We start from the raw sequence: 22,531 nt of genomic DNA, 5'->3' as shown, positions 1-22,531 counted from the left end.
AATCCATTCCTAAACGGGCCCAATCCGCCAGCCTTGCTGAAGATCTCCCCCGTATGAAGGCTCCTTCTCAACTGTCACCGCCACAGCCTTCCCTGCAGGCTGAGCCGAAGGGGGAGTGAGGGGCAAAGCAAGGCCGTCCCACCAGCCCTGCTGGAAGACATTTCACCTTCTTCCCTCCCTGTTCTTTTTTCTTTATGTGTTGTGTCTTTTAGATTGTAAGCCTGTTGGCAGCAACTGTCTTATTTATTTGTGAGCCGCTCCGAGAGCCTTTTTTTTTTTTTTTTGCTGCGGAGCGGGATAGAAATACTCTAAATAAGTAAATAAACGGCATTCACAGTTCCCCCATTATTTTCCATGGGCCGTCAGGTAGCTCCCTATCATTCGTTTTAGTACATCCCGTTCTGGAAGGGCGCTTAAAAATGACGGAAAGTACGTCGCTCCTGGACGGGACCATCGGTTGCGTCTTCCCAGCCTTGTCAACAGCCCCCCGCCCCAGTTTCTACATTCACGATTGGCGCGTGCGCATTACAATCTTCCACGCCCGCCACAAAACTGACAGGAGCGCCGCCTCTTGAGTGGGCCGGGCCGGGCAAAGCCTAGCGTCACTTCCTGCTCTGTTCCGGGATCGACCAATTACACGTCAGCAAATTCAACTCCGGCCTTGTCCCCATGGTGACACGAGGAGCCCGCCTGTTCCGGCCCCTTTGGGGAGCCGCTAGTTCCTCAACATGGTGAGTTGGGTTTCTTTTCACCCCAAAGGTGGAGACGGTTAAGGCCTCAGACTCGGCTGGGGCTCGAGCCTGTGCGCACGCGCAGCTAAGGGTTGCTTTATAATGTGCCCGGTGATGGGCTATAGGGCGAGAGAGGGTCTGAGCTGGGTCATCTCCAAATCCTCGGTTGGCTTCAGAACCACCAGTTCTGAAGGAGGGGGGGTGTTATTTCCCCTTCATGGGCGGGAAGATGGGACGATGCCTTATACTGAGCCAGACCATTGGTCCATCTAGCCCAGTATTGTCGACACTGACTGGCAGTAGCTGTCCAGGGATTCAGGCAGGATTGTTTCCTAGCCCTGCCTGGAGATACCGGGGATTGAACCTGGGATCTTCTGCATGCAAAGCAGGTCCTCTTTCACAGAGCTGTGTTTCCTCTCTAAAGAGGAAAGTGTAGTCCTTAAGGTTGACATTATTTTTTAAAAGTAGATTTTTGTGCCTTGTAATGGCTTCAAGATGACTAAACATACAGCAATTGAAGTCTCTCCTAGAGTGAATCTTTTCCAAAGCGACAGCATGGTGTAGTGGTTAAGGGGTTGGGCTCCATGCCAGGAAAAAGCTTGTTGTAATGTTTGTTGTAAGCCACCCTGATAATTTGATTGAAGGGCAGGGTATAAAATCTTACTAGTAATACATTTTTGGACATTAAATCTCTCTTTTGAAGGGACAAGAGGGTTGGAAAGGGGGGCAATTGTTAATCTTAGTGGGTTCAAACCCTTTCTCAGGCATGAAGTTCATGAATGCCCCCAAGCAAGTTACCATCTCTCAGAGTAATGAACTTCATTGTGGCATAGTGAGGATAAAACTACCTAAGAATCCAAAGTCATTGGAGAATGATTGGGGTAGATGTGGCGATACAGTGAGAGGGAGAGAGTTACCTGTTGCATTTCTGCCTGTTACGCAGCTGATAAAAGCATTTGTCCTTAAACAGACAGGGTGCCTTGTAACTCTTTTGTGTTCATATACATTGGATCAGTGAGGGAGGAAGCAGCAGCCAGGCACCTCTCCACCGTGCCTGGGTCCAGCTCCAGCTGAGAGCCCCCTCCCTCCTGCTACCAACTGTCTCTGCATAGGCCACCAGTGAGGGAGGAAGCAGCAGCCAGGCACCTCTCCACCGTGCCTGGGTCCAGCTCCAGCTGAGAGCCCCCTCCCTCCTGCTGTCACCTGTAACTGCTGAACTTTCCAACTAAGATTGTAGTGCCTGAATTTGCTTTCCTTTTCCCCCTCCTCCTCCTCCCTCCCAATCCCCTTTCCTTTTGTGTCATGTCTTTTAGATTGTAAGCCTGTGGGCAGGGACTGTCAAGAAATACTTTTGTAAGCCGCCGTGAGAGCCTTTTTTGGCTGAATGGCGGCATAAAAATCTTTAAATAAATAAATAACCTGTTCTGGATGGGGTTGCAGTCCCCTTGAAGGAGCAGGTCCATAGCTTGGAAGCCTCCAGGAGCCATCTTTGTCACTTGAGGCTCAGGTGGCCTTGGTGGCACAGAGTGCCTTCTACCAACTTTGGTTGGTGGCCTAGCTATGCCCCTATCTGGACAAGGATAACCTGGCCTCAGTTATCTATGCTTTGATAACCTCCAAGTTAGATTACTGCAATGCACTCTTTGTGGGGCTGCCTCTGAAGCATGGTGGCCAGATTGATAATAGGGACAAGAAGGTCTGAACATATAGCACTGATTCTGGCCAACTTTGCACTGGCTGGCTGTATGTTTCTGAGCCAGATTTTGACCTATGAAGTCCTACACAGCTTGGGACCACAATATCTGATGAACTGACCTGTACACTAGATTCATCATCCAAGGCCTTCCTTCAGGTGCCTCCTTCAGAAGGCTTGGAGAGTGGCAACAAGAGAGAGGGGCTTCTTGGTGGTGGCGCCTGAATTTTAGAATGATAACATAACAGACGTGCTGGATCAGACCAAGGGTCCATCTAGTCCAGCACTCTGTTCCCACAGTGGCCAACCATCTGTTGACCAGGGACCAACAAAGCAGGTCATGGTGCAACAGCACCCTCCCATCCATGTTCCCCAGCAACTGGTGTACACAGGCTTACTGTCTCTGATACTGGAGGTAGCACATAGCCATCAGAACTAGTAGCCAATGATAGCCTTCTTCTCCTGGAATTTATCCAACCCCCTTTTAAAGCCATCCAAATTGGAGGCCATCACCACATCTTGTTATAGTGAATTCCATAGTTTAACTATGATCTCTCCTGGTGCCATCATTGTTATAAAGGACAGATCAGAATCAAGTTCATTTTATGGGAATATTATTGAAAAATGGAAAATTCCGTAAAAAATAGTAATTCAGCAGATTAGTATCATTACTTTTTTTGTTACAGGGGACAATTCACTTGTTTCGCAAATCACAGAAATCTCTACTTGGCAAGTTAACACAAGAATTTAGATCCGTAGCGGCTGATCGAAGGGTGAGACTTTTATAGTGAACAAAAATAATAATTCAGTTTTATACCATTTCAGAGAAATATCTCTTATCTTGCTTATTTAAAAATGATTTTGATAAATATTGATTTATTGGAATTCTTAATTTATAGGGGGGATGCAACTATTTCTCCACACTATCCTATGAAGAGTATATGAGTTTGTGCCCTCTCTCTGTCTCTCTCTCTCTGACCTTCCATCATGTTGTAATCTTATGCATAACTACTAAGAAGTCCCAATTTAGTCCAACGGATTTGCTCCCAGGTCCGTATGTATAGGATTGCAGCTAAGTGTTGTTCACTTGCTGGCTTCTCCATCTTGGACAGCTGGGTCACTTCTCCTGTGTGTGGTCAGCTCCAATCCTTCTTTGGCCACATGCATGGCTGCACTGGTTTGTGTGAATTGTGTGATACATTATAATATATCACTGTATGGCTATATGGCTACATCCTACAATATTTAATTATTGCAGTGGCTAGCAAAAGTGGTGTTGTGGTGATGGGAATGGCTGCTTTTTATTTATTTGTGTGCATTAGCTGTATCATACTAATGTTCCCTTGCAATCTCAGCACAAGAGCTGCTCATGCGTAGGAGAATTAGACTATGAACTTGTTCTGGATTTCTCCTCATGAACCATTACTGAATCTCTTTCAGCTTGCTTCACATGCTACCAGTGTTCTTCCCCTACGTTATTGTCAGTTCCCTTCTTAAAATATGGTTCTGCAAAGCCTTGCTTGGAGTATCATAATATACGCTTTAACTGCTATCTGACACGTTTTTACTTTTTGCACTGTTTGTTTTCCTTAAATTGTGAACTGGATGATAACTTCGGTGTGCTGAACATAAACTAGCATAGTGTTTGTACTAATTAAGGGTAGCGGGGAGGGGTCTAAATATATTTAATAGCCAAAGGAGAAAAGGTGTTGCAAAGATTTTTGCTTTGCCACAAACAAACCAGAGAGCTTTTAGGATTCAATTTTGGCTATTCTGTTACCTGTTAATTTAAACCACGCCAGATCTGGGTTTATTAAACATGCACATGGACATTTGGATATAAAGCAATATTAGGGAGTTCTAACTTTTTATACTAAACAGACACACAGTGGAGAGGAGACACACTCCTCTCCCGGCTTACCTTGTTGCACTCCGTTGCTTTTCCCTAGCCTGGCTCCAATGCCAGAAGTGAGCCTGCAGGGAGAAAAATTAATGGAATGCATCATGGTAATAAGGCTGGGGAAGTAGCAGGCTTAATATAAAACCCCCCACCTGCTTATGCTTTGTAGCCAAATGGACAACAATGTGTCCCATTTGATAGTTTATTTGTATCCCACATTTCCTTTGAAAAGGAAGCCCAAAGCAACTGAGATCACATAAAAGTAAATATAATATTAAACAAAGAACCCAATATGAAACATTATGTTGCACTAAAAGTGCACCCATCTGGTTCAGCCCAGTTAAAGATATTCTAGTGCAGGGGGTGGGGAACCTTATGGCCCTCCTGGGTTCCTCGGGTGGCCCATGCCCCTTTCCCTAACCACTAATCATTCAAAATTGTGTGTGTGTGTGTGTGTGTGTATGTATGTTGCAGGATTGTAAGTGTTTCAATAAAGTCAAGCTTTATTAAGTTTTATTTCAATTCTTTTGCTAATAATTACTTTTAACTGTTGTCATTTACAGTCCTGGAAGATCTTGCTCTTTGGTGCAATAAACATAGTATGTACTGGTTTCCTACTTATGTGGTGCAGTTCCACGAACAGTATAGGTATGTTTCTGTTCCTACATTTAATAATAATAATAATTTAAAAAAATATTTCTTACCTGCCTCTCCTTTTGGATTTAAGGGCTTCTGAATAGTAAATTGATTATAGCACTAATATACAAAAGAAGCTGTTTTTGGTGTACAACAGAATTTAGACAGTTGGTATAATAATAAAATGATTTGTAGATCTGTGAGCATCATATGATATCTAGTAGTGTCATTCTCTTGTATATATTCTCCAAAAGATATTCTAGAATCATCAGAGTATTCCCTCTTGTTGCCTTTCCTCAAGCAGGATTTAATAGGATACTAAGAACAGTTAGAATTAATCCTATAATGTGTAAGTCCTTGCCAAGCCTTCCAGTTGAACGATTGAGTTGAAAGAATCTGTAAATCTGTGGTGCTGGTTATTGGTGCCGTATTACGGGACTGTCAATATTTCCTGACTGAAGAAGGGTAAATTTCCCAACATTGGAAAAGTGCATAGACAGACATTCCACAACGTGGGTGTTATAACTGTGACTTGTGAGTGGAGCTGATCATAAACTTGTGAGCTTTATTGCAGGGATGGGGAATCTCTGGCCTGTGGAGGTTCCCCATTTAAGCTGCAGAGGCTTGGGCACCCACCCTGTGCTCCATCCCTTCCTCAAGCCGCCACCGCTTTGAGGAAAGTGGAGGGAGGAATCCTTGCTGCTATCTTGAATCAGTGATTGGAGATAGCAGTAGTGATTACCCTTAGTGCATTGCTCACCCTCCCGGTTGCTAATTTCTACACCTTCCCCATGTCCTCCCCAATGGGGGAAGGTGTGGGACAGGCAAAACCATCAGGCCGAGGCATGGAGTGGAAATGCTACTGATGGTGCTTTGGCCAGGGACCAAATGATGTCAGGGGTGGGGTGCATCATGAGGCCACCCCCCCTGATGTCATTTGCCTTGTGGAGAGCTGGAATGGGGGGAGGTCATCCAGCGTCCCCACCCCCACCCCATTCTAGAGTCCTCCTTCATTGCTCTGATTGCCATTTTTATTCTTGGTTAAGTTTTGGATGAACATGCTGTGGTTTTGCAGAGAATGGTGCAGTTATTTAGAAGAATTTCTAAAAGTTACACTGTAGCTCAGGGTGAATGAATGATAAAAAAATAAATAACCCTAATCAAAATGGTACCATTGAAAATGAGCCTTTGTGCAGGCAGAGAAACTTGAAGGTGCTGAGAATAAAGTCTAACTTTCTTCTTTCTACAGCTTTAACTGCATATACCTACCTAACAATTTTTGACCTTTTCAGGTATGTTTACTTTTAAAATTCCTAATTATAAGACATTTGTATGGTATCTTATCTCATTAGCCAAAAATATTGCTTATGGTAGACATCTATTTTATATTCTATAATAAACCCTGCTTATGTTAGTGTATGAGATGTGATAGGCCATCCTATGCATGTTTAGACAGAAAAGGTCCCACAACTCCCAGCATTCCCCAGCCAACCAATTGTAGGACTTTTTCTGTCTAAGCATGCATAGGATTGCACCCTAAGAGTGCAATCCTATCAATGTCTACACAGAAATAAATCTTACTGAGGCTTATTTCCAGGTAAGGGGGGTATAGGATTGCAGCTTAACGTGTTCTCATTTTATATAAAATCTTTTCATATTGTTTTTCCAGGTCCGATGTTTGTAAAACAGCTCAGATGTTTTCAATAAGACAAAATATGCAGTTTTGTCATATTGTATGCAGTTAAGATGCTTAATCCTACTGACTGCAAATAAATAGAAATGTTCTACCATTGCGTTCTAGAGATAGTATTTCATTTGCACTTGAGGACTCTGCAGCCTTTCCCCTTTATTTGCCGCACAACAGTGATTTGTAGTCAGCTTTATTGGTGCCAAGGGGAGGGGGATGCCCTCCTTCCTTAAGCAAAGCCCAGCCTGAGTTGGTAGAGACCCTGCAAGTTGAGTTGGTATTTGTATTGTGTGTTCAAGCCTGCTGAATTCCCTGTAACTGACTGCTTCTCTTCCCTCCGCCTGGTCATAATTGTTGCTTGTGTATATTTATTTGTTTGTTTATTTTAGTTGTAAGCTCCCTGTGTAACCCTTAGAAAGCAAGGAGGTGTAACCAGTTTTAGTTCTACTTAGGGTAGATCTATTGAAATGGTTAGGTTTTAATGGCTAACTTAAGCCCCATTCATTTTATTAAATATACTCTATTTGGAGTAATAATGGACACAGTTGCAGTTATTAAGCTTGCTAAACAAGTGACAGCCATTTTGCAATCCTGAATGGAGACTGCAATCCTAAATACAATTACCAAGAAGTAAGCCCTATTGTATGTATAGCATTGCACTGCCAGAGTAACTATGTAATAATAATGATATATTTATTTTTTACCCTCCTCTCCCTTTGGATCGAGGCGGGGGACAACATTAGTACAACAATACAATATAAATCAAATGCATAAAATTAATTAAAAGAGCATATAAAACCAATGCAATATCAAAATAACAATCAAGTCATCTTAAAATTCTTTGTTTAAAATTAATCTTGGTAGGCCTGCCGGAAGAGGCTAGTCTTTATAGCTGTCTTAAACTTGGAAAGAAAGTTAAGTTGATGAATCTCCTCTGGCAGGCCGTTCCATAGTCTGGGGCGACAGAAGAGAAGGTCCTCTGGGTAACAGTTGTCAGCCTAGTTTTGGCTGACTGAAGTAAGTTCTCTCCAGAGGACCTGATTGTGTGGGGTGGATTGTGCGGGAGAAGGCGATCCCATAGGTAACCTGGACCCAAACCATGTAGGGATTTAAAGGTAATGACCAACACTTTGTACTTTGCCTGGAAACTAATTGGCTGCCAGTGGAGTGATTTTAATGTTGGGGTAATATGCTCCCCCCTAGATGTACCAGTGACTAATCTGGCTGCCATATTTTGAACTAGTTGAAGTTTCCGAACTAGGTACAATGGTAGCCCTATGTAGAGCGCATTGCAGAAGTCAAGCCTCGAGGTTATGAACTGCCTATAAAATGGGTTCAAATTACTACTGATCCTTTATCAAAATATTCAAATGAGAGTTGGATTTTGAAACTCGAGACTTCTTTAAACTGATTTTTTAACAGCCAGATTTTTCTTATTTTAATTTCCCATTGCTTTTTGTTGTTTGTTTAGCTTAATAACATGCTTAATAAGTTATTGGGTAATGATGAAGAAGCCCAGCCCAGCCTATTCATTTGGGTAAGTTTGGGTAACATGTTGATATTTTATGTTTTCTTAAAATGTTGGAAAGATTGCTTTATTTATTTATTGCATTTCTATACCGTCCAATAGCTGAAGCTCTCTTTGTTTCTCTAAAGAATGAAATAAAAATGAATGGATTTTAAAATAAAAAATTGGATCGAAGTCTGTTTGTGAACATGTGCCAAATTAGTACAAATCTCTTCAACCTAACACAAAAAGGCTAGAACTTGCATATAAATGTGGCATTGTACATAAGGTTTAGTTTTCACTTCATGTCTGCATAAGAAATTAGATGATTCTAGAGATGAGACCATCATGTTTGTGGGACGTCTAGCACAGAGATCACCAACTTGTGGTCCATAGGTCAAATCAAGTTGAATGCAATTTAATCTGGGCCATGGAGACATTACAACAGGGTAGTAATGGACAGTAGGCAACCTTTTTGGGGCCCTGGGCACATTTGGCAATTTGAGAAATTGTCCTGGCTCTCATGGAGGCAGGGCAAAGAACAAAAAACCTGTCTGAAAGACTGAGCTCAAGGCAGAGGTGGGATCTGAGCCCCAACACACTAAACACCCCATTTGAACACGTAGTTTTCAGCACCAACAGAAACCGATTTCACAGCAATCCAGTTGCCAGTAAGAAACTGTGTTAACATCTTTTACGCAGGAAGGGAAAGGCTCTTTGGTGAGTGACAAGAAAGCTGTCCCAGGGGGCATTGGTGCCCATGGGCCCCAAGTTGCCTACCACTGCTTTACACAATTTTAATCAATTTACCCTCATTTTGTCTCATAGGGAAAAGAAACGTGTTTTTATGGGCACGATCATATGCATGTTTCAACAGAAAAAAGTGCTACAACTCCCAGCATTCCAGAGCCAGCCATGATATTGTGTGGACATCCTGTAATATGTGACTGGATGAGCCATGGCAATTCCACAATAAATTTGTCTACAAGCAGCACACAAATAATTTAAAAACTTCTGTAATACACAAGTTTTTTAATTGAAAAAAACAAAACAAAAGTGAATAGAATATTTAACCTATTTAAATAAGTTTTTTTAAAAAAACACACACACATGCTTACTAGGAAACAAGTCTCTCTGAATTTTGTGGGATTTGCTTTTCCATTCATTTGATTTAAAAATGTTTAAACTCCCTAATTTCAGGTTTGAGAGATTCGAAGTCCTAGCAGTATTTGCTTCCACAGTTCTAGCACAGCTTGGCGCTCTTTTTATACTAAAAGAAAGGTAAGAATCCATTTTGCTTGTAATTAACAACTGATACGTTACAAGGGCAATTTAACTGTCCTATTTTAGTACAGTTTTTCAAGTAAGACTGTAAGATATTTGTTTTAAAAGCAGTAGTTCCAAATAGTGGTATGATGTTTTATTTACAGCAGAACCTTTACAGTTGATGACTTACACTGCGAAATATAAATATGATGTGTGACTAACAGTTTTCTTAATAGCAATATTAGCATGTTGACTGTAAAACCATCTCTTGTGTTTTGTAGTGCTGAACGTTTCCTGGAACAACCAGAAATCCACACGTAAGACCTTTTAATATGCAAAAGTATTAAATAATATTGGAATAAAGTAAAAGTAATACAGTGTTAATTTTACATAGTGCTGTAGTTGGTAGCACAAAACTGTAAAGCTTATGCTGACATGAAATAGCAAAAATCTATTTGAATTTAATCACCTTAGATTGTATCCTTAGTTATAAATTGGCTCACATAATTAGTTAGTTGAAAAACTGATTTGCTGCTATGGATTTAAAGCTCATATTTATTATATAGCAAAACCTTAATGCATAACGTATAAGACTGTCTTTCATCCGTTTTAGCTATTACGAAAGTGTGGGCTCTCAGTTAAAGCAATCAGTTAGCTCAGGCTTCCTCAACATGGGGCGCTCCAGATGTGTTGGACTGCACCTCCCACAATGCCCCAGCCAGCCGAGCTGGCTGGGGCATTCTGGGAGTTGTAGTCCAACACATCTGGAGCCCCCCAGGTTGAGGAAGGCTGAGTTAGCTGATTGCGTGTAGTTAAATGGAATCTGAGTAAGGCTGAAAAATATGGTGAAAAATGGAGGATAAAGAAATAGATGTAACTGGTACTTGTACCTGGTAGCAAATTAGATTGGTGAATGGTATAAAAACATGAAGATAATTATTTTACTCTTTTTAGGGGTCGATTGTTGGTTGGCACCTTTGTGGCGCTCTCTTTCAACCTGTTTACGATGCTTTCTATTAGGAATAAGCCTTTTTCTTATGTGTCTGAAGGTACGTAATGAATAGATGTGAAATACCTGGCTAAAACTAGTGAATATTCATGACTTCACCAATGTTACTTGGTAGTCATCCGTCATGTAAGGTTGCCACCAAACCCCTCCCCACAGTCCTTTAGTATGCTTGGGAGAAAGAGGAGGCTGTTTTCCCTCCTTAGTCCTAGAGTATGGAGAAGATAAGGAAGAGCTGATGTCTTTCCTGCTGTTTCTTACGTTCTGCACGTTGCTCTTCAAATGAGACTTCCACTAATGAGGGAACTCTGTGCTACTGGGTGTCCTGTTTGTCAGAGGGCCAGGGGACACTCAATGAAGGCAAGTGGAATTGTGAATAGGGAAGGACCACACCCCTTTTCTTTTCTGGGTGGCTGGGAACACTTCAAAACAGAGTGCTGAGCTGCAGCCACCTGCCATTTTCCTTTTGTAAGAATGGCTCTGGATCCCACATGGGGCTCAAAGCCATTCTTGGAAATAAAGGTGGTGCTCGAGGCCAGAGTGTCTCTTTGCAACATACCAGCCTCCCAATTAAACAATGTTTTTAAATCAAAAAGTATTCATAAAAAAAACATCGCAAGGGGCAGGGAGCCTGGTGGGTGCCAAGGGAGATGTCTGTGGTCCCAGTGGTGCCCTGACACTCCCACATTCTGCACCCCAGGTCTATATATCACATGACTTGGCATAGATTTGCAGCAATATTAGGTTTATGACCATGATGTAATGAGTGTTCTCTTCATGATGACCAGTCCTGCTTTTTTATGCAGCTGCAAGTACAAGCTGGCTTCAGGAACATGTCGCTGATCTCAGTAGGAGGTAAGATAGAGAATGATACCATAATAAAATATGCATTAGGTAGGGATCAGGATTCTGGCTCTCCTGTTGCAAGCCGGGATGAGGGTTAGGCAGAAGGAGCAGCGGCTGTGACCATGGACTTCACTGACATCACACTTTAACAAGATATAGGACACCATTGAAGTGCCACCTTCCACCTCAGACCTTTCACCTATAAAATTAATGGCTGAGCACCAGAGTTATTGTGGGCAGTATCCAATGCTCCCATGCGCTAGTGGGACCTACCACTAGCACAGTGGGAAGCTAGCGATCCCAGAAACAATCAGAAACAAGTGGAAATACTCACTTCTGGAACAGAGCAGGTCAGCGGAGCTTCCAGAAGGGAGCTCCGCTGACCTGCCCCATTCCAGAAATGATCATTTCCAGGATTGCTTTAGAAAGCACTAATTCCCGTTGAGCTAGCAGTTCATCCTGCAGGCACTTCAAAATATGCAGAATGCAATGGAAAGCAGTTGCAGTATTGGATATTGCCCATAGTATCAGAATAGGGATGAGGAACTTCCACCCTGTGGGGTTCACCATCCAACCTGCAGGCTTCTTCTGGAGGTCCCCCCTGTTTTCCTTCCAGGTCTGGCACAAAGTTCTCATTCTTACCTCACTGATTGGAAATAAGAATTGGGATTCTTTGCTGAGTGTTGAAGAAAGATAGCCTTTCTTCAGGAGTGCAGGGCAACCTCCTCTCATTTCCCCACTCCTGATTTAAAAGAGAACTGATATAACTTCTGTGTCGTACTAAAATATTCAGTTGTCATGGCCTGTGTTTGCTTTAATTTTTAGTAATGTTCTAGCCTGACATGCTTGTTAAGCCAGCTGTTCTAGACTTCCGTTTGGTCTCTGGAGGGGCAGATTCTTGGAAAATGAATTAAAATGCTTAAGAAAAAAGCAAGCTCAAATGCATGTAGAGCTTGTTCCTTCTGATGTCAAATCCTAGTTCAGCCTTCTCCATCCTAATGCTCTCCAGATGTGCTGGACCACAACTTCCATTGTCCCCACCCATCACGTCCACTGAGCACAGTAGCTGGGGGTGATGGGAGTTGTACTCAGCACATCTGGAGACTGCCAGGTTGGGAAACGCTGTCCTAGATTATTTTGAAGTTAGCTAGACAGTTTCTCTTTCTTGGCCTTTGTGTCACACAGACAGAACTTGAACCTTGCATATTTCCCTGTGTGGCCTTTCTTTGTTACTTTGCTTTGCTGCCAGATCTGAATCATGCAGGTATTGTTTAGGAACTCTGCTCTCCAGCTGTGTGAGTCTGATCTACTGCAATGTCATTTTCCTGCCTTGCTTGTTCAGAACCACATTCTCCCCAAAAGTGTGTGTGTGTGTGTGTGTGTGTGTGTGTGTGTTTTCCTTCGGTGGTTCTCCCTATAGGAGGATCACCAGATAATTTCAGCTTAATGTGGAGAAGACTGGCTTTTTGTCCTGTGATCACAATACATGAAAAGGACTGAGTCTGAGAGAAGGCTATTGGATGTTATTTGTTTCTTGTTTTGGCTGATATATCCTCTTTATGAGTTGGTCTACAATCAAACAATAGGAACAGAGTTTCTAATCCCACCTGTCCACTTATTGGACCCATCATCACTCTTTTCCATGCATGGCCAGCCTCGCCAATTCCGTTGCGGAAGTGGCCCCCACCACTTGCACAATGGCAAATTGGTGCTTCTGAGTGCAAGCCCTGAAACAAGTGGGAATGCTAGTCTCTGTAAGGGAGCACGGCAGCAGAGCTCCCTTACGTGAACTTGGCCGACCTGCCCCCTTACAGAAACTAGCATTTGCACTCATTTTGGGTTGCCCCCGGAAGTGTTAAATCACTGTTGCGCTAGTGGTGGTGGGGCACTGGTGCAAACAAATTGATGTGGGGGGTAAGCTGGATACTGCCCACAACTGGAACTGATTATCCTTGACCCTGCCTGTCATCTCAAAATCTAATGTTAACATATTGAGTCTGATAGCAGCCTTAGTGTTAGTTTTTTGAATTGCATATGATTATTTGAGGATATTTTGAAGACACCCTGTCTTGCAGGGGTCTGCTTGTTGGGCATGTGGGAAAAGGCTTTTTCCTGTGTTGTCCCTGAACTCTGTTACGCACTCCCTTTGGAGTTACTCCTGGTACCCACTCTATCTGCGTTTAGGAAGGGGGTAAGATGCACCTTTTTTATTATGTTTGAATTTGTTTATTACAAATTCTTTTACACCGCCTTGATTGGTTACAGAAAGTCCATATATAAATGCAATGAATGAATAAACGCAAATCATATTTATATGTTTATTAATTTGTTTTAAGACTTGATAGGCCTTGCCTTTAGGGTATTGCCTTAACAAGGCAATGTTCTCAACAAGATGCATTAAGATATACTAGAGACATCAATGGATACTGATGTTTTTATACTGTTGTTTTTTATGTCTCTGATGGTTTTTAAATTTTGTATACTTTTTAATGTTTACTGTTTTAACTTTTGTGAACCGCCCAGAGAGCTTCAGCTGTGGGGCGGTATTTATTTATTTATTTAGAGTATTTTTATCCCGCACCTCAGCCAAAAGGCTCTCGGAACGGCTTACAATGTATCAATAAAGAAGACAGTCCCTACCCTCAGGCTTACATTCTAAAAAAAAGACATGACACACAAGGAAAAGTGGATGGGGAGGGAAGAGGGAGTGGATATATAAATGTAATAAATAAATAAATCAGATTGTAACTGGCCAAGTGGCATTTTACTGTCTGCAGAGAACTACCACTGTACATGTAATCTTAAGACATACCACTGCACATATAAATGGTCTATGTTGTTGTTTATCTTGCTATTTACACTACTAATCCTTATTATTTATTGCTTTATTTTAGTGTGTGTGGTATCATTCCGGGGTTGAGCAGCATCTTCCTTCCACGTATGAATCCTTTCATCTTGATTGACCTTGCAGGGGCTTTAGCACTTTGCATTACATACATGCTCATTGAAATTAAGTAAGTACACTTGGATTTAAGAGTAACATTCACAGATACTCAATGCTGAAAAGCAGGTGTACCCTCTCTAATGTTACACTTGTTTCTTTCAGTAATTATTTTGCTGTTGATACTGCTTCTGCAGTAGCCATTGCCTTGATGACGTTTGGTACCATGTATCCCATGAGCGTCTACAGTGGAAAGGTATTGCTTCAGGTGAGACAATGAGAGAAGCTGCTTTTTAATAACATTTTAGAGTTCAGCCTACCTAATGAATTCAACAAAAGAAAAACAAAAAGCAGGCAAAATATATCTTCTAAGGTACGTGATTCAATTAAATATGTAGCATAGAATTTCAGTTACAGACAATAGTGCTGAATTTTGATTTTAAATCTATAGCTTTTAAAAAAATATATGCTCCCACACTGTGTGAAATGTCAAAAAATATTGTTACAGAAAGGATTTTTTAAAAAAACAAAGCAGATATGGGACTATCACAAAATACTTGCTGACAATTTACTTCTTAAGAGTAGTGTTCTAAGAGCTGTTTTGCACATTATAAGAAGCTATACAAAAAAGGAGAGCCAGAAGCATATGAGGTTAACCTTCAAAAAGCTGGAATGTTGGCAATGGAAAATGATCTAAAGCAGGTGGGTGACATGTGGCCCTTGCCAGTCCCTGGTGCTGCTCCTGCTACCCACCCACCCTGCCGCCGCCACTGAAATTAGCACCAGCAAAAACATTTGCCCCTACGGAAGCCTAAAATAGCCAAATCTTTCTTGAAAATAAGAGAGATTTGGACACATTAGTCTTCCTTAGCATTTCCCCCCCGGGATCCCACGGAGTGCATCCAGAAGGGCCCAAAGGGCCCCAGACACCCCCCCCCCAAGTTGCTCATCCCTGATCTAAAGAAAAGCTGCCTCCTACTCAGGATCTCTAAAAAGATAAAATGCTTAGGCATGTATTTAATTGCATTTCAAGAAGAAAACAGGATTCCTCTTTTGAACGGACTGCAATTAGGATATCGAGTGGAATAGCTTTCTTATACTGGTTGCTATAGGAGAAGGTTTGCAAGTAAGGTGAATTTGGCCAATTCTTCATTCCTGTGGCGTGCGTTCAATTATAATTCCAGCAAGTTTTTTAAAATAGGTTTAGAAAGGTATAATTTTCTTATGGGCCTTAAAAAATCAAATTGTTAAACGAAATGAAATTAGTCTTAGAAGAAGATGGCTTTGGTTTATCTGATCTTCAGTTACATCATGAAGTTACTAATATTAAAACTCATTCATATTTATATATTTTATTTTTTATCTCTTTTCTGTACTGCTCAATGTTACTGGATAGAAGGGGATTTAGCAGGGCGGAAGAAACTGAACCAATCCTTGTATTTCCTGGATTGTACTTAGGGGAGCCATCATAAGCTTAGTATTGGTCTATCATTCCTTGAATAGCAGACTTAGATGGTGAGCACTGTCATGATTGGAACCAAAACCGAATTACAGAGAAACAAGAGGACTGGAACCTAGTAGAACAGCACTACTGTTAGAAGATGAGGATTCACTATGACCTTTAGCTACAGGTCCCACATGTTGATTTGTAATTTCCTTAAGTATGTCCTTGGGTATCTATGAGATCACAGTAACTCTCCTAAAGCTTTGTGGCATACTTTCCCCCATGGCTGTATGTATAGAAATTGCTAAAAATAGAAGTCTCAGGACCAGTTCACAATGGGGCAGTGGTATCAAAGAATGTGGCACATGGCATTATTAGGAAAAGTAACAAATCAGCTTTAAAACACAAAAGAACAGGACTCATTCTATGCACTTTGGTACATTTTTATTCAACAAATCAACAAGTATGCTGTTCATCAACTGCCACCCACTCATTGCTTCTTTTGGAGAAACTTGCTTGGCTAATATGTCTCTTTTCACTCCCACTGACCGAAAGTTAAACAGTTAGCCAACTGATTCCCTGATACCTTGAACGCTCATATTTCAACAGTACTTTAACCACAGAGTAACGCAATTGTATTTTTAGTTGTTGTTGAATCATAAAACATTTAAAAAGCTGTGACGGACAAAACTGTTTTTTAAAATAACTGTACTGGTATTTTATTTTTCCAGACAACACCACCCCATGTGATCGGACAGCTAGATAAACTTATAAGAGAGGTAAATTAGTATAAAATGTTACATTTGTACGCAATGGCCAGAACTAACCCCACCCTAGTGAATGCACAGGGGAGGAGGTAGTATTTCCTTAGGGCAGAAGCTCCTCTCATGCCATGGCATGCTGCTCCAGAGTGCCCCCTGGTGTTGGCAGAGGATTTGGTGTGAACACTTGGGACTGCCACTGGCAGCAGGGAGCCAAGACGCGTGGGTGGAATTAAACCTATGTGCACTTTGGATCCCACACTTAAATAAAAATAGCACAAGTGCTAAAGGGGATAATGAAAACCTTTTGCCTTTTACATGTATATATTATATACATATAATATAATATATCTTCTATTTATGTTTTTCACACTGATCCTGCTGAAATTTTGTTGTACAAATTTATGTTTCAGTGGAGCAACAAAATAAAAGGGCAGCTGGAATATTTCCCAAACTTAAAAATGTATGATATAACATTTAGTTAAACCTTACAGAATTTAAGTCTGCAGTTGATTGGATGCAATTCAGTCCTGATCTTCTGCATGTTTACTTTGGAAGGCCCATTGATTTCAAGGAGGCTTAAGTCCAATCTTGTTTTTTTTTTAATAACTGACTTAGGATTCTATTATTAAGCTATTTGAAATATTTCATCTTTTAAAACTGATATATGGATCATGGTTTGTCTTGATCTAGGTTTCTACTTTGGATGGTGTTTTAGAAGTTCGAAATGAACACTTCTGGACATTGGGGTTTGGCTCTCTGGTATGTATTTCCCCCCAATGACTTTTTTCTTGAAAAACAAAGTATCAATCAATATTTTTGTAACATAGTTCAACCAATAAAATCCAATAGTTTCTCATATAGATAAATGCAGTAAGTTCTTTTAAAAGTCTGTCTCTCTCTCTCTCTCTCACGCACACACACATAGCGACCAGTCTATCTGAAAGGGACTGATGAATTTATTTAGTTTATTCTTCATTTGCTTTCTAGGCTGGATCAGTACATGTGAGGATTCGAAGAGATGCCAATGAACAAATGGTACTTGCACATGTGACCAATCGGTTGTATACATTAGTGTCTACTTTGACTGTTCAGATTTTCAAAGACGACTGGATCAGGCCTACCTTGGCCACTGGACCTATCGCAAACAATATGCTGAATCTTTCAGATCATCACATCATTCCAATGCCACCTCTAAAGGCAGCAGAAAACTCTAACCCTGCTACTTCTACCCCAGCTAAACCAAGCAGCCCACCTCCTGAATTCTCTTTTAATACACCTGGCAAAAATATGAACCCAGTCATTCTCCTGAATACTCAGACAAGGCCCTATGGACTAGGCTTCAACCATGGGACTGTACCTTACAACAATGTCTTCACTCAAGGGGTTGGAGTACTGGGAATGGGAGCAACCCAGGGATCCAGGACTGGCTTAATAAATGCCCCCTACAGATATGGAACTGGTACTCGAGGTCAGTCCAGACCCTAATAAAGTATTTCCCCCTATTTATTGTTGGATATTTTTTAACCTATTTTATTGCTCACTTTTCTACAAGACCATTCAAATTTTCTAGGTAACTGGGATCAAATATTTCCAATAAACATGAAAATGCGTCTTCATGGTTTTATTTTAATCTTTGAAGTGGTTATTGCTCTCTAACTGTAAAGCTGTAGCTTTACAAGCAGTGAGCTTATTCGTATTTTGATTGCTTCTTTCATAAGAGATTACAGCATAGTATGTGAATCCTTTTCTTTACCTGATGATTATTAAAAGAGTATTATCTATTAATAAAGTTCTCCATTCTATTCCTAAAACTTCAGTGCCTAAAGTCACATTTTCCTTAGTGGAAAAAGTGTACCATATGAAAATGACCTCTTGGAGGGCTAACAAAGTATTCTTTCTTGCTTCTGGAAATGTGATTCTGCTTGCAAGCAAGGTGCATACTCCTGCACTGTGTTTCCTTGCAAAATCCCCCATATTTTGCTGCCACTGGCAAATCCAGGAGCAGAGAGCTGCAGAAACAGCCCTGGGGGACTGCATGCGGCCCATGGGCCAGGTGTTCCCTACCTCTGTGCTAAATCTATATCAGACTTATAAAATTGCACTGTTGGATGAAATTAGTGAGATAATATTACATAGATGTGAATTATGTATTTTTAAGGGATACATAATCCTTCACAACTTGAAAATGTGTCCATTCAAAATTCAGAGTGAGTCAATATGTTCAATGGTATTGAGTTTAAGCTACTACCTCTTTCTGATTCACCTTCAGACTTGACGTCCATTGATGAATAATTGCTTAAAGCAGGAGTGCAAAACCCTTTTCAGCTGGAAAGGTTGAATTCCACTGTGAAGAAGCTCTTGGAGGCCACAAACCTGTGAAGGATGAGGCTGAAGGCAAACATGGGTGGGCCCAAAAGTCCTAAACATATCAGTATATTTTAGCTTAAAGCTCTTGCTGCCAGTAACTAAGCTTTGGAAGAAGCTTTCAACCTTTTAAAATAGTTCTACACAAAAGTTGGGGGACCGGTAGGGGGAAAGGGGCATGACCATTTGGGGAACCGCGGGCAGGCAGGATGGATATGGCTCCCAGGCCTAAAGAAATAACAGTGGAGATGACCCCAGACAAGATAAATGATTGTCGGTTACACCATCAGGGCCATTTAAACAATGACATTATCATGTGACAAGCTGGGGCCCATCATTTCTCCACCTTGTTCATAGTTGTAATCCAAGCACAGGACTCCTACTTCCGTTTTCTTTGCTCACACCCCCAACTACGGTACAAGCTATGACAAAAGCAATGAAAATGTATACTGCAAATGCAAACTGTGGAGCAGTTCATGAGATTTATCTAGACCACAGAATATTAGAAGAAATGAGCCACAAGGGGGAGTTTGTCTGCAGCACCTATCTTTTAGGTGAATTTGCATACCAAATGTGGTCTAAATTCTTACCCCTGGGTTGTTAAGGAAATAGTACTCTCTCAGTATTTTGAAACATGGCTATAGCCAAAATGTTATATGCAGTTATATTAGGCGGCCTGGTTTGCACATACTGACATCTAAACACTGAAATCTGGGTTGTTTAACACACTCACCCACCCCAAATCGCCCAGTATTTGTTGCTGGGTTAACTCTAGGGTAACGCTTGGCCTCAACAATTTCTGCGTTGAACAACCCAGGAATAGTTGTTATGTGCAAAACGGGCCTGTATTTCATAATGAAGCTCAGATGGTGGGAAGGCCAAACTAATACTTCCCATTTATTTCTACTTAAATAAAAAATGGTGAAGTTTTTTTCCTTTTGGTAGAACAGAGTTTGGTGTAATTATTATTATTTTTATCCCAGTGTTAACAATGGTGTAATTCGTTGCAGATCAGGGGTGGGCAACTTGTGGCCCTCCAGATTTCTTGGACTACAACTGTCATCAGCCTTAGCCAGTATAGCCATTGATGAAGGATGATGGGAGTTGCAGTCCGAAAACATCTTTAAATTATCTCGTATGTGTGTTGGAAGAGATACATTAAAAACTTTTTATATTACTATTAAATCTGAAGGGATTGATTCTATTTCAGTTTTTATCTATGGCAAGAATTAAAAGCAGGAATTTCCCCCTTTAATATCCAAAAGCCTTTTCTTGAAAGCATCCAAAGAGGGACAGTGGTAGTATTAAAACAGAGTAGCAACTAGGTGGGTACCAGAAGTGTGTTATCACAGGTTGAGATATTCCAGCACAAACACTTGCAGAATTTTGTTCAGGTTTTCAGTGGTGGGCTTGTCAAGGTTTTCTTCGTTGTCCTCCATAGTATGCCACACTCGAGGGAAAGGAGATGGTATCAAGTGCAGGATTGGAACCCCTGGTAGGAAGGGAGAACAAAAATGTAGTGATTATTAAACATCTGGAGATTATTGTTTTTCTGGACATTGTTTCATGGGATATAAATTAATGGCTCTGTTAGGTTGATCAGAAATTATTTCTAAATCCACTGCTGTTAAATGAGCAATTGGATTGTTAATGAAGAAGGGACTTCCTTTTTTTTCTTTTTTTAAGGAGTAAGGTTTTGGGAATTATGATTTTAGGCCAGTGCTTATGTGGGACCCAGATCTAAACTTAACCTTTTGGGACCACTCATAAATGAACTGTACCTCTGAAGACCTACTTTTCACCCTCAACTTCAGAAAACGCAAGAATATCAAATCAATAGTTAACATTGAACAAGTTTCTATTTCAATTTTAACACTGATATAGGTAGTATATATTCAAACAGAATTTAAGCATGTCATGGACAGAGTGAGGGAGGAAGTGAGCTTGAGTCTTAAAGGGATGACACGGCACCAATGCTATGCTGTTAGCCCAGTAAAAGAAAGGTCCCTAGCAATAAAAAAAAATAGAGTCCCTCATTGGGCCAATGAACATGTCAGGTCCTACAGGTTGAGAAGCACCCTTTTAGGCTATGCAAGTTAAACTAAGGACCACACTAGATGTGATGGGACCACCGTACATGTACCCCTCCCCCTTCATGTATAAAACAGGACGGGGAAGGCAGGTCTCAGTAAAAGGAGCATACAGCAGAGCCAGGCTGAAATTACTGCCTTACATTTGCCTCAGACAATTGCCTCAAGTGCTAGTCTGTTTCAAAACTTGATACCAGAAGTTAGCCATGTGTGGAGAAGTGTTGGGGGCAACAGACTGAGGGGAGGTGCAATGCATTGTCACTTGCTCATGCCCACTTCGTGTGTGAATAGGGTGAGCACAGTGAGTTTGTTCACATGACACAACAGCCCACTGTGGTTTATTTAACCCACAGTGAAGCTGCGGCACGTGTAGAGTGTGTGCAGCTGCTATTTTGAATATGCAACCTCCAATCGAGGGTTGTGTCATGCAAACCTGGTGAGTGTGGGTTATGTGATGGTTAAACAAAATCTATGGTCTGTTTATGGGTTATTTAACCCTTGCATAACCCACACTCGCCAGGTTCGTCGTGGTGGGTTGGTCCTGGGAGAGGGCAGAGTGTCTGAGGAAAGAAAAGGAGACAATATTGTACAGAAAGGTTCTGAGGAAACTGTGAAGGGAGGGAGAGACAGAAACTAAAAGAGCTATTAAGGAGGTGGAGAAAAGCCCAGGAAAAAGGGAGGAGGAGGAGCAGCATTCTGACCCCCCACCCCCAGTTGCCAGCCAGCAGATGCTTGTCAGTTACTGTAGACCAAAAATGAAACATGTGGTAATAAGTACCTCATGTAGTTTGTCTCCATTTCATACACATCCCCTTTTATATTTCTATGGTGAATATTGCATTAGCTGACACCTGCTAGTATAAAGAAAAATCTCCTTCCTTAACTTATATTGCCACTCAAGGCCCAGAAATCCATCCACCCACCCCACCCAACTCTAAGCCCATTAGCATGAGGAAAAATACTTGATGCTAAATTGCAGATCACGCTAGAGGATATTTCTGCACACTTATTTCCCTGTATCTATGTACTCATGCACAAGGAACAGCCTGAGTTGCTGGCACTGTGGCCTAGGCTCTTCTCTATAACAGCAAGGGTGTGCTTGTACAGTTAAATTAGGACTTTGAGAAAAGAAGAGAAAAGTCTGTGCTTTCCTATGTGACATGCTTTCTCAAGTACCACCAGTCCCAGAGTTCTTTGTGCAGAGGCAGGAAGGAGAGACAGTTCGTAGGAGGAACAAAGCACCATAATAATCAGGGACACTCTTCCCAGGGTTAGTGGGAGACTCAAAATATATATTTACAGGCTCAAAATATATGTGACTAAGTGTCTATTGTACGTATGCACGAATATAATACTGCCATGTGTGCAATCAATACAAATCGTGAGTTTGTATGGATGGGATCATGGTATTGGGTGGGAGAGGGGCTATGCTGCATGTTTGTACTGGGCCTCTACTAAAATCATGCTTGGGGCCTGTTGCCACTAGCAAGATGCCGTGCAGTAGAGATGTCAACCAATTAAAACAAATGGTTGAATGACAGATAAATAATCACTGGTTTATACGGCCAATTACTTGATTTCCATTTAAATAAATAGTTTAAATTACCAAACCTTAATAATATTACAAGTGTATTGTTGAGAAGGAAGCATGAGGTA

General features: G+C 41.3%; 2 protein-coding genes across 3 annotated transcripts in view; one reads left to right on the top strand and one right to left on the bottom strand.

Moving 5' to 3' along the window:
• Positions 1-629: 629 nt before the first annotated feature.
• SLC30A6 (solute carrier family 30 member 6) lies at positions 630-17,923 on the top strand. 2 transcript variants are annotated; one of them, XM_063124292.1, is made up of 14 exons: positions 630-731; positions 3,111-3,197; positions 4,888-4,972; positions 6,210-6,252; positions 8,119-8,184; positions 9,355-9,435; positions 9,702-9,737; positions 10,375-10,469; positions 11,233-11,281; positions 14,167-14,286; positions 14,379-14,481; positions 16,389-16,436; positions 17,112-17,180; positions 17,409-17,923. In XM_063124292.1, the coding sequence occupies exons 1-14, from the start codon at positions 729-731 to the stop codon at positions 17,904-17,906; spliced, it is 1,383 nt and encodes a 460-aa protein (XP_062980362.1). In that variant the 5' UTR covers positions 630-728; the 3' UTR covers positions 17,907-17,923. The 2 variants fall into 2 exon arrangements, with proteins under 2 accessions (XP_062980362.1, XP_062980363.1); XM_063124293.1 differs by lacking the exon at positions 8,119-8,184.
• Positions 16,080-22,531, bottom strand: part of QPCT (glutaminyl-peptide cyclotransferase) — a 24,130-nt gene continuing 17,678 nt past the window's right edge. The window contains exon 7 of the mRNA XM_063124295.1: positions 16,080-20,277. Within this exon, the coding sequence (XP_062980365.1) occupies positions 20,132-20,277 (146 nt within the window). The 3' untranslated portion in view covers positions 16,080-20,131. The remainder of the gene's footprint in view (positions 20,278-22,531) is intronic.

The sequence above is a fragment of the Elgaria multicarinata genome, chromosome 4, assembly GCF_023053635.1.
Source record: "Elgaria multicarinata webbii isolate HBS135686 ecotype San Diego chromosome 4, rElgMul1.1.pri, whole genome shotgun sequence".
In the NCBI taxonomy this organism is placed as follows: Eukaryota; Metazoa; Chordata; class Lepidosauria; order Squamata; family Anguidae; genus Elgaria; species Elgaria multicarinata.
This window is presented reverse-complemented; position numbering and strand designations above follow the sequence as displayed.